The sequence below is a fragment of the Pinus tabuliformis genome, chromosome 3_1, assembly GCF_031772625.1.
Source record: "Pinus tabuliformis cultivar Carrire ecotype Pingquan chromosome 3_1, CPIR1, whole genome shotgun sequence".
NCBI classification, from domain to species: domain Eukaryota; kingdom Viridiplantae; phylum Streptophyta; class Pinopsida; order Pinales; family Pinaceae; genus Pinus; species Pinus tabuliformis.
The window spans coordinates 372,200,855-372,212,927 of NC_142301.1; the positions used below are offsets into that span (position 1 = coordinate 372,200,855).

The 12,073-nt window shown below is 42.3% G+C and overlaps 1 protein-coding gene across 1 annotated transcript; it reads right to left on the minus strand.

Moving 5' to 3' along the window:
- Nucleotides 1-10,242: 10,242 nt before the first annotated feature.
- On the minus strand, nt 10,243-11,763 carry LOC149187258 (uncharacterized). The gene has a single exon (XM_089409597.1). It carries the CDS (start codon nt 11,761-11,763, stop codon nt 10,243-10,245), a length of 1,521 nt encoding a protein of 506 aa, XP_089265723.1.
- Nucleotides 11,764-12,073: the final 310 nt, after the last annotated feature.

The following is a 12,073-nucleotide window of genomic DNA, read 5'->3' on the forward strand; positions in this document are numbered from 1 at the left end:
ATTCTCAGAGAGGTAGGCCCAAACATACCTTTCCCATGCAAAATAGTTCAAAAGGTGGTGAATTCGACGTGCTGGGGTAGAGAAAAATTTAAAAGCAAGTCTGTCTGTGAATCCAAAAGCAGTTTACTTATCGTTGCATGAAATTGTCTTCGTGGTTTGCATCCAAGATTTTCTCCATGAAGTCCTGAGTTAAATTCCTCCTGTAGAGAAGTGAGACACTATCAAGGCTAACTGGTGGAAAAAATGTGAATTTTATATGATTGTGTGTATGTTGGAAACATGGCCCTGCACTCTATTTAGAAAAATTCCGAGTCGTCCTTCTGTACACGAGCAGTCAGGTTTCAAAACAGAGGAATTGATACGAAGAGGCCTGCAGATACCATTTTTAACGCTCTGAGAAGGAAAAGCAAAAACAAAGTCTTTTTCACCATGCCAGGAGGGTTTATCCGAAAGGAACCCTCGGACTCCAAGAAACTCCGAGAAACCCCTGAGGTGGTAGACTTATTTTCCTGAGCACACTGGATGACATTTTGTGACAAACTTCAAGGTCACGATGATGAAATTACAGAAGAATTCCTAAGGTCCCTGAAGCTGAAATTGAAGACACTAGCCACTGTCAACTTTAGAGGATTGACCCGAAGACTCACCCCACAGATCATTAGCAGAGTCACTAATCTACCGGAGGGGGTACCCTGGGATAAGGAGGAGAGAAAATTGGGTCAAAAGGCTAAAAAGGAGTTCTTCTTTCCAGAGGAACAATTTTCAGAGGACAAGAATGGGGTCCGAAGAACCAGCCTACAACCATTTTGGAGCAAATTCAGCCTCCAAATTATGAAGTATATTACCTGTGAGGGGCGATTCAGCATCATATATGGTTATCATTTCCGTTTGCTAACAGAACTCAGGCACCAAATGGATCTGCCCTCAGAACAAAAATTGAGCATCCCCTACTTTCTCCTGCAATCCTTGATCAAGTGTGCCACAAAGTTGAGGGAGGGGACACCAGACCAGCTGGCCCATCATGGGCTTATCAAGCTCCTCGTGGAAGATGCACTCCATACTTACACTGTCCCTCTCTCCTGGGAAATTTTTCGAAATATGTCTAAGGATGATGACATCCGAATTTTGGCCGAGGAGCTCACTTCCTCCAGCAGCGAGGAGAAGGAGCACACCGAGGCAGAAAAGAAAGCTAAAGGTCAAGAAACCCTGGGAAAACCACCAAAGAAAGAATAGAAAGAGCCACGAGAAAAAGGCCAAGCTGCTGAGGCCAAAACAGTGGGTGGTAAAATGACACAAACACCCAGGGAGAAAAGACTGCAGAGCAGGGCAGAAAGGACCGAGAAAGTCCAAGCCAGTGAAGGCACCCCTAAGGCAGCCTCAGCCAAGCTAAAGGAAAAAGCACCCTCAGGAAAGCAAGCTAAAACAGTGCCAACTGGTTCTACAAGAAGTCCAAAAACGGCTTCTACAAGAAGCCAGAAACCAGCCACTATAGGCATTTCTACAGGAAGTCTGAAGAAAGGGTAGCAGAAGGAGAAATCGGCCGAGATTCTAGCTAGGGAGGTAGCAGTTGTGCTGACCACCCTAAGCATCTCTCCTAAGTAGAAGGAAAAGTGAAAGAGGGAGACTCCCCTGTATTTTAAGGCAAGGAGGAGTGTGAGGATTAAGACTCGCAGACCCCAGCCTCCATCAAAAGAGCCAATCACAATTATAGATACCCCTACCACACCAAAGGAGAGGTCCCCCTCCAAGGCGTCCATCACTTATGAGCGGGGAAGCCTGAAGACATCCACCTGGAGGGAGAGAATGGAAAGGTTGGACATAAAAACCTCTCTACAGGATGTCGAGGCTGCTCTATAGGAAACTTTGGCTAGGTTGGAAGAGACTGAACAGATGGAGGGAAGAGCAGCCAAGTCATCACGGGAGGAGGAGAAGGCCAATACCATTATGGAACCAGGCCCCCAGCCCAGCCTGGGCTCTTATTATAATTTCTTAGAGGCCGGGAAAATCATTCCTCAAAAATTCACAGTGCCACTTTTCCTAGCACTAGAGGAAGAAAGAGTGCGGACCCACACTTGGATGAAGATCGCTAAGTCCAAGGGAGTAGCAGATATAGGTCCTCTGGAGGAGTAGCTCAAAGAGGCCAGAAGAGAATTGGCTATGGTGCGACATGTGGAGAGCATCCAGCGGGTCAGGCTACAGGAAGAGAATGAGTTGCTTAGACAGCAGCTACAGCTACAAGGACAGAGGAAAGAAGAGGACACAGCAGCCAAGGACACCACAGAAGAGCCTCAGGGAACAGAAGGAATGCAAGTGGAACTTGAGGCACTAAACCAACAACTACAGGAAAGGGAATTGCAAGCAGGCCTAGAGATACAATCTCTAAAACAGCAGATGCAAGAAAAGGAGGCACAACTGGCCTGCATGGCCAGTTGGGCAATGGAAGCTCTGCAATGTAGGCAGCCGGCCAAATCCTATGGCCTATACCTCAGGGATCAATGGCTGCAATTCCAAATCAACACGTTGGCACAGAGGGGTATCTCCCAAATCCAAAACCCCCAGCAGTTCATGGATTTATGTAACAGCAGTTCATCGGAAGACAAGGCCAAGCTATCAGAGTTCTACCTTCATAATTTGGCCCTTCCAAATATAACCTCATGGGATCCCAACACAGCAGTAGGGGACATGCAGCTGATGGCAATGACCTCATGGATAAACCACGAAGAAAAGAGAGCGACGGAGGTTAGAAATGTCATGGACCGAGAATTACGAGAACCACTGTTGATTAGAGCAGAGCCAGGGGACCCCACAAAATTGATATCCACCAACCAGCACCTAGCAACCAACTCTTAGGCTCTATTAGAGTACATGGATCAGCAGGCTTAGGCCATAGCACAATTTGAGGATATGGAGCGACTATTGGGGGACAATTGTGTTCATGATTGCACCCGTAGGTGGAACACATTGTCCCATAGACTCAAAATGAGGGAATACCACACTCCAACTAGAATGATGGAGACCTTGGCACGAGTGCCTCTCTACAAAAAGTCTATGCAGAACCTCCAGGCCAGCTGGATAGGCCTCAAGTTAAGTCCCCCTTTGCTTTTTGGATTGTTAGAAGGAGGCACAAAAGAAGAAGAGCATAAGCAGCGGGAAGAGGTGGAAAGGAAGGCTGGATTCCATAACAGTGAAGAGGACACTACTTCAGAGGCCTGGGATGTGAGGGAGGTGATCAAAGCAATTAAGGACGAGGAGCTGGACTAGTTGCTCGAGGATGAGCAACCCTTTTAGCAGGGGGTGATGATGAGCACCCAAATTGGGTAACCTATTGGGCTCATTTTGCCTAATTATCCTTGTTTAGTCCTTATTCAATCCTCCATTTTTCATAGCTTATGCATTATTTTTTAGTATGTTTATGTCATTTGTACGAATGAGGGTGGTCACTCTTCCTAGGTGGCTAACACGTGCTCATTTCAGGTTTTTTTGACACATGTTGCAGCAAAACTAAGCAATCATGAGCTAGAAGACAACCAAGCTTGAGGTGAGGATTCGTAGGGGGGTTGTCTATGACATTAAATAGCCCTTCCTCGAGATCTTCACCCCCAAACTCTGAGCTCACAGGCCACAAAAACCAGATCTTGAAGGCAACCAAGCAGATTTTGGAAAAGGGACTGTCTACTGACAGTTGGACAGCCAAGTCCCCGAGATTTAGGAGGCCTGCTAGGGCCCTCATGGTGTATAAATGATAAGGCCTCAACCTTCGTAGAGGATTTTTTTGGAAACCATTGCATATTTTTGCACTACAATGCTGTCAGCTTTAGCTCGTTTTCTTGTAGCCATTTTGGCATAACTCTTGACTGATGACTATTTTTTGATAATGATAAGCAATCCTATTTCATATCAACTCTGAGTTTTCTATAGGAGCCATAGCTCTCAGGATTGGGCCCAACCTGAGAGCCTAGGGCCTCCTTTATGTACTGTTATCTTTCCTTTAAGCATCGTTGTTTTCCTTTTGTGCATTTGCAAACGTATTTCTGTTAGGAAGATTAAGCTGTGTGGATTAACTAGGTCACTGTTTATGAATAGAATGCTTCTGATGTTTAGAATAGATTGGTAGGATAATAACAGGAAAAAGGCTGCAAAAAAGGGTCAACAAACACTTTCAGTTTCACCTCTTCCTTATTGGATCAAGGGCTGGAATTGAAGTAACCGTGCTGTCCCAAACAAAAACACTAGTTTGCTTTACCATGCAATCCTTAGTGTACTGTTTTCATTTGCAAAAGTTGGTTATGAGTTCAAATCTCTGAAATGTTTCATTGCACAGTTGATATACATGGTTCTCTTTCAAATAAAGCTAATGTTCATTCACTTTATTGTTAGTTAGATTAGATTAGTTAGGACTTTGATTAGTTGCAAGACTTTGTTGATTCAGTTGAATGTATACGGTGCAGAGCATCTCTACCACTCTTCCATCCACCTAAGCTTCATCAGAGCCATCTGCTCCATCTCCTAGCTAGGTTCCTCGTCTCACATCTGTCCTCTTGCCCACGTAACCCTACCTTTTTGTAATCATTGTTTCAGTCTTCTTTGAGCCAATTTAGCCATCTATACCTTCTCACCACTCCATCCACCAGTCCCTGGGCCACTCCATACCCCTATCCTACCTCCATATCCATTCATGCATCTTCCCTCACTCACCCATCCTTCAAAACCCAATTTTTTAAACATCCTGTAGAAATTTCTGAACATCCTGTAGAAATCCCTGAACATCCTGTAGAACCCCTGCAGACTTCCTGTAGAAGCTCACAAATGAGGTTTCTTGATAGCCAAACTTTGTGAAACTCTCTGGAATGGTGTTAGGGACTCCTTAGACCCTCTTTGAACCTTCCCGACCTCTTCCAAGCATTTCTCCTCCTTGATCCACCCCTGCACAGTCAAAGAACAGTGAAAGCATATGCATGATGAAACTGACGACTTAATCAAAAATACAAAAAGATGTTTTCTTCAGATAGAGGTAGTCTAGACACATGTATTTTACCTTCATAGAAGTAATGGCATCTCTTTCAGTAGTTTGCATTCTCTCCTTTGCATCAGTAGGACTAGCTGGTAAAATTAGGGTTTGCTAGGGTTTGCGTTTTCCTTCAGTTTTTCAATCTCTTTTCGCAAATAGATTAGCTCCCTTCGAGTTAGCTTTCATCCATCAATTAAAAAGCTTCTTCTAAGAGCTCATAGAAGTTGGCTTAAGCTCCTAGCGGACTTGTGCCAACTGACCAAGTGACAGCTGCGGCAAGAGCTAGTACTTGTGCATACAGCACCGTCGCTTCCAAGTTTGTTACGAACTACCGGGTTGATAAAAGTAAAGACGGGAGTCCCAGGAGTTGCAGGATTATTGCTGCAATACTAGAGCCCACAACAATTCTTGCTTCATGTCTTCATCAAAGAATCTTGTGAAGAAGGAAAAATTTGAGGACCCACTTGTAGATGTTGTCATTATGTCAATGAACAAAAAAAACTTCAACAAGATAAATAAAGAGCTTATTCAGCAACCTTTTGCAACAATCCTCTTGTTCTTTAAGGACTGTCTTTGAGGTCCTTTGGGATAGAAGAATGCCTTCAACCCTTCTTCCTATTCGTCCTTCCTGGACTGAGCTAGCAATAGCTTCCCCTTTACCTCTGCAAACTCAGAAAATAGTCAGCATAAAAAACAAGCATACAATCAGCCTCTTGCTGTTCAAGCACCTTTTAGACAAGCAGTCTTTGCTTTGTCAATAAAGCATGCTGATATAACCTTCTTTGAAGGCGAGGTCAATCAAATCTCAGGCTATGATACCACTTGATCTGAAAATGGGGCACTTAGGCTTCTTGTCCAACTTACAAGAACGTCTCCCACTTCCAAAGCTTTAAATTTTCCCAAGTCTTATTGATTAACCATTGCGGAATTAAGAAATGCTTGAAAATATAGGTGTATGCTTGTATTTCTTTTAAACTGATTATATGCTTTAAAATCTTGCTGTAAGTTGATGTGTTGAAACTGATGTATGAATACATGTAACAGAAAATAAAGTAGCAATAAACAATCACACAGAAACAACAATTTAATTAGGAGTTCACCCACAACTCTTGGGCTACATCTTCCTGAGCTCTAGTTCATTCAACTAGGCTCTTTGGGATTATGGTATAAGTCCTTTTTTTACAAGCTCTTGGCTCAACTCCTGCTGTCATACACAGAAATAGTGGGTCCAGACACCATTTTATCCCTTGGCTCTTGAAGCTCTGGCTCTTGGCTCTCTGGCTCTTGGCTTTGGCTCTTGGCTCTTGGTTTTGGCTCTTGGCTCTGACTCTGGCTCTTTGGCTCTTGGTTCTAGCTCTTGGCTCTAGTTCTTGGCTCTGACTCTGGCTCTTTGTCTCTTGGCTCTGGCTCTTGGCTTTTGGTTCTGGCTCATGGCTCTGGCTCTTGGCTCTTGGTTTTGGCTCTTGGCTCTGACTCTAACTCTTTAACTCTTGGTTCTGGCTCTTGGCTCTAACTCTGGCTCTTTGGCTCTGGCTCTAGCTCTTTGGCTCTTTGCTTTCGCTTCTTTCTGCACTCTATCAAGTTACAACCCTCTTGGCTTTTCACTTGGCTTCCAAGTGACTCCCTTGGCTACGTTTTTTCTTCTGCACTGCCTCCTTCACCTCAACCTACTGCTTTGTCTTTGATTTCAGCAACAACAACCAACAACAACAACTCCATCAACCCACAGTCAACTACAACCATCAACAACCCTATCTCTGCCGTTCTGTGGCTTTTTAAGCCAAATCGACGTTGTTGGTTCATCTTCCCTCTTGGGCTCTCTATCTTCCAGCGATGGTCCGCTCAAATGCCTTCCCTAAGTGTTGGCAATCATTACTAAACGCCCTTAGGGATGGATGCAACCTATGATGTAACTGAAAGGGGTAATCAACGCTTGAAATCCTTTAAAAACAGTCGTTCTATGTTTACACAGAGAACGATGTAAAACACGGGAAAATCCGCAGAGAACACTATTCACCTGGACCTCAAATTTTCATAACCCTGCTTCATAACACTATCAGATCCACCCTTAGTCACTATTGCAAGTCATAATTGGCCTGTTCCTTTGTATTTTAAAAATATTTTAACTGTGAAAACACCATAAAATGGCTCATGGCAGATTCCAAATATCATGTATTTTCATTTCGGAACCCTTTCGGGTCCGACTTTCAGCGCATCGTGCTTCCCCTTTGTATTTCATTTAATAACGAAATATGCGAAAATACACTAGAAACATGCCTTTCGGGGGATTTCAAAATATATTAAACCCGGTTCATATTGCTGTCGGGTCTGGCCATCGCCAATTCGATCATCGGCAATTGGCAATCGCATCGCATATATATATATATATATATATATATATATATATATATATATATATATATATATATATATATATATATATATATATATATATATATATATATATATATATATATATATATATATATATATATATATATATATATATATAAGGCCCCACTCCATTGTGTTTGCCGATTGCGATCCGCCAATATCGGCGATCGCGGTATTGCATCGGCACGGTCCCGTCGCATGTTATGCCTCCAATATCTGCTGAGTGCCACCGCTGATTGCGATTGCCGATCGGATTTGGACCATTGATCGGCTAGATCTGATGGCTCCTGCGCAAACACTGTTCAAGCCTCTGATAAGCTTGATTTCATGGTTTTCTTCATGTTTTTGGGTTCCGATAGTGTTATCCTTCAAGTCTAGAACTTCTCCTTTTGCACTAGTTTTGAATATTTATGAGGATTTTGAAGACTTAGAGGGTTTTTAGGATCCCTTTTTAATGGATTTTTGCCTCTTTCCCAAAGAACAAAGGGGAACTTCTTTTTGTGATAACTTCTCCATCTAAAGTCCATTTTTGCCCATTTAAGTTGCGCTGGATTCAAAATGAATGGATCTCCGCAATGAGACTATTTCTGAGAGCAACATGCAGCTTTAATTTTCCTCTGATTTACAAAGGATTTGTGCCATTTGGCACCTTTTACCTCTTATATGAAATCTTTTAGACTTAGAGGTTTATCTAGGATCCATTTTTGGATCAGTATGTTTCCTTCGATAGTTTTGGCATGAATGGAATATGCATGTGGATTTTTAGTTGTGATCTATCGTTAGCATGGAGGATGGTTGGGATCGACAATGGATTTCCTAGCCTTTCCATTTCCTGGATAGCCATGGTGATTGTGGGTTATTTTCGTTGTTGTGTTTTTGGTTGGTTGTCATGTTTCATTAGCTTGGGTTGAGTTACTAGTTCTTGGAGCCTTAATTGGACAAACTCTTTAGAGCCCTCGAACAACTTCGGTTGAGTTAATAGTCTTGGAGCCTTGGTTGGCAAAAAAATTTGGAGGCCTTGGTGGGTTGAGTTATTATTCTTATAGCCTTGGATAGAAAAACAATCTAGAGCCTAGTAAAAGTTGTGGGTTGAGTTACTAGTCCTAGAGCTTTGGTTGGACAAATTCTCTGCCCTGGATGGCTTGGATGGAGATTTTTCGATGATGGTTTTGTGATCTCTGACCATGAGGTGGAATCACGGTTTGATGGGTTGAGGTGGATGGCCTCTTGAAGCCCTAGATGGTTTTTGATTGATGTGTTATATGAGATACCACATTCATGCTTCGAATATGTGATGCAGGTCTACCCTGCAAACCCCAGAATCTCTCCGTTTTCAGGCATATACAAAACCCTTCTCGAATAATCGCCCAAGTAATTCTTTCAATGTTCGAGAAATCTTACAAAACATCATATGCGGAAGCTCCTTTGTATTATCATTCAACTAAACACATATGGCTAGAACTTAAAATCAAAATTCAATAAAAAACTATGCCCATGCTTCAAAAACTCAACCCGGCAAAGTCATACCACACACATCGATTTCATGTATACTAATATCAACGAATGCCGCTACCTTGACAATCCAAATGTCAATTAACCTACTTACGGTTCAAACCTTCCAAAGCATTACATCTCCTTTCGGAATTCTTTAAACTTACCATTCTGCTTGATCATATCCACACACAGACCTTTGGCTTCTCGTCATCACCGTTGGACGCGCTCTGGCTCTGCACCGAAACAGAGTTCTGCAAACTCACCACAGAATCGCTCAGTAGCTAAGACTTTCACTGTTCAACGCCTTCGATTTGACAACCAAACTGGGTTTTAAAACCTCACTATCCTTTGTTTCAGACCTGTACTCTACGCATTGGTTTATTCCAGCGCTTGGGCAACTGCATCTACAATCATTTGAATGGAGGCAACTGATGGTCAATCTCCATAACGATCAGTCCAACAATCGGTCGATGGCTATACACACTCGTTTATTCCAGCAAAGAACCAAACCCCATATCCTTCAACACAGCAAACAAGCGATGGCTTTCACATACACATCGATTTCTTTTGCCAAAACGACTCTGTTCAGCTTATAACAAAATCGGTCACAGGTTTTTTTTAACCAGTGCTATTCTCCGACACACCACCGATTTCGAATGTATAACCACTGACTATACTCACACCCATCAGCGATTCTACGCAGGAAAAAAAAAACACTTACAGTTTACAGATGAAACATATACGGTCAAGAACTGATTCACTCAGAGGTTACTCCTGCATACATTCCAGAACTAACTCCATGTGCAGAATCACAACACAAAGGTTATTAAAACCAAACAATTCATACAAAATCGAATTCAATAATGTGCATATGGCTGAAAAGTCAAATTCTACAGAGACAAAAAAACAACAATTACAATTAGCTTCTTGTTCATGGCCAGATACTCAAAATCCATGGCCCTTTCAACTGTTCATAGGGTTACAGGAAAAAAAAACCCCTGTCTCCTCCCCTGTCCGTTCTATTCTTTTTTCCCTAAATTCTACCTCAGTCCACCTAACTACTTCTTTCCACACAAGAAAGAATTAGTTATTCAGTTATAACTCAACATTAAGCTAAACTAGACCGCTTTTAATTACCTACCCTTAATGAAATTAACACAAATTTACAACCAAGTCTTCCTCAAGTCTTGCATTTAGCCACAACATGTGACCACCCCGTCACATTGTTGGCCCAAGTCTAGATGCTCCTGCATCAGACTCTCACGCTTGAAAACATTCATGATCTCCTGATCATGTGCTTTCAAGAAGGAATGAAGAAAAATTCCTCCTGGATCCCAGACTTTGTCCTAGAGTTGTCCATATGCTCTGCTCCTCCATTTAGGCGGCATGTCAGTTGCTCCCTGCTTCATCTTCCTTCTCTGGTCACCATCAAAGTTGCAAACCTCTTGAAGCTTGTCAGCTTTAGAATCTGTAGCTTCTACCTCTGCAAGCAAATTTCCTGCTTCCTCGATATCTTCAATCTCAAGTGTTGCAGACCATTCTTCCCTGGCAGAGGCAGCAACTAATCTAAGTCTCTCACATCTTGCCATTGCTGCATCTCTTTCCTTTGAAATAATGAGATTTTCAGCCTCCTGCAACGCAGTAACTTGGCCTTTTATTTCTTCCTCCAGCTTCTGCAAATCTGACAAAGCCCTCTCCATTTTATGGCTGACATCTTCATTCTCCAAGCTCAATGCCTTTGCCTCAACAGCAACCCGGCCAGCTTCCATGAAATTTCTTGCTGTAGCTGCCACTTTCTTTTCGGCTCCTAGTTCTGGACCCCTTTTATCAATGAACAACAGTTTTTGTTTCATGGAAGTGATCTCTTGATTGAGGTTAGCTTTGGCAGATGAAAGCTCCTGAAGAGATGACCTTGCAGCTGCAACCTGCTGTCTCAACCCTTGGACTTCTTGTGAAATTTGTTCCTCCTTCTCGGCCAATTTCACCTTATTTTCTCTGGTTTGCAAAAAGGATGAAACTATCAATTTCCTCAAATCCACCATCTCCTGAAGTATCCTTGCCTCATCCCCAGCATTGTCAGCCAACCGAACGAGGTTTACCCTCTTTTGGTCCACGGAGGTAATCAACTGATTGACTTCCATTTTCTTTATGGAAAGAATTTCAGAATTAGTCTGCAGTTGGTCTAGTACACACTGTAGTTCTTCAGACTTTTCTTTTGTTCCTATAAGATTTTCTTCAAACTTGGACACTCTATCAGAAATCCTTTTTCCAACATTTTGAATTCGCATATCACTTTCTGATATCGCTTCTTCCTCAGCTGTAACCAAGGCGAGTAGATGTTGCAGCTCTTGCATCAATGTTTCTCGAGTATTAAAAAGGATTTTTTCCTCTTCCATGTCCTCCCTAACAGAATCATTAATTGATTCTCTGAGTTTTGCATCTACATCTTCAATTATCTTCAATTCAATATCAGTTTCCAATTTCTTCAGCTCCAAAGCTTCTTTCTCTAGTTGCCACTTTTCCATTTCGTTGGCAGCAGTGTCTTCTGCCTCTTTAATGAGAATATCTGCAGTTTCTATAACCTCCTCAAAGATGTTAAGAAGGTCATAAAACTGACCATGGATGTCATCACAAACAGTGAATTGCTTTCCATTCGGAGAAATCGCCTCCAGTAAATCCTTTGCTTGTAATACCATTTGAAATGCACACCTTCTGCGTATGTTTTCCAGATCCTTGAAGTCTTCCATCACCTTCTTTATAAATTCCAATGTTTTATTCCCTCCTTGATCCTGTTGCTGACTTCTTGTCATTGTCAGCGCTTCTTCCTTTTCTTCTCCAGTTATGTGAACAACAAAATCTTTCATCATTTCATAAGTAAAAAACTTGATTGCAGATTCAGGAGCTACTTTCAGAACATTAATTCCATTCCCTCTGAAAAATCCTTTAAGACCACCTTCTCTAAAAATATTACTAATAGCTGGAATAACATGAGCTCCTGATGTCTGCACCTGCAATATCACCTTCAAACGATCAAGAGGAGCTGTGGCGGTTCGAGACAAAGCACCAGCAACCCCTCCAGCAATAAGATAATTGGATGCATGTGTGTGCCTGTCAATACCTTCAGGAATAACTGCTTGCTCCCCAATATCTATGGGGCAAACCCTTTCCCAATACCTG

Bases quoted from the DNA above. Each gene is read 5' to 3' on its own strand.
- LOC149187258 (XM_089409597.1), bottom strand. From the start codon at position 11,763: ATGATGAAAGATTTTGTTGTTCACATAACTGGAGAAGAAAAGGAAGAA.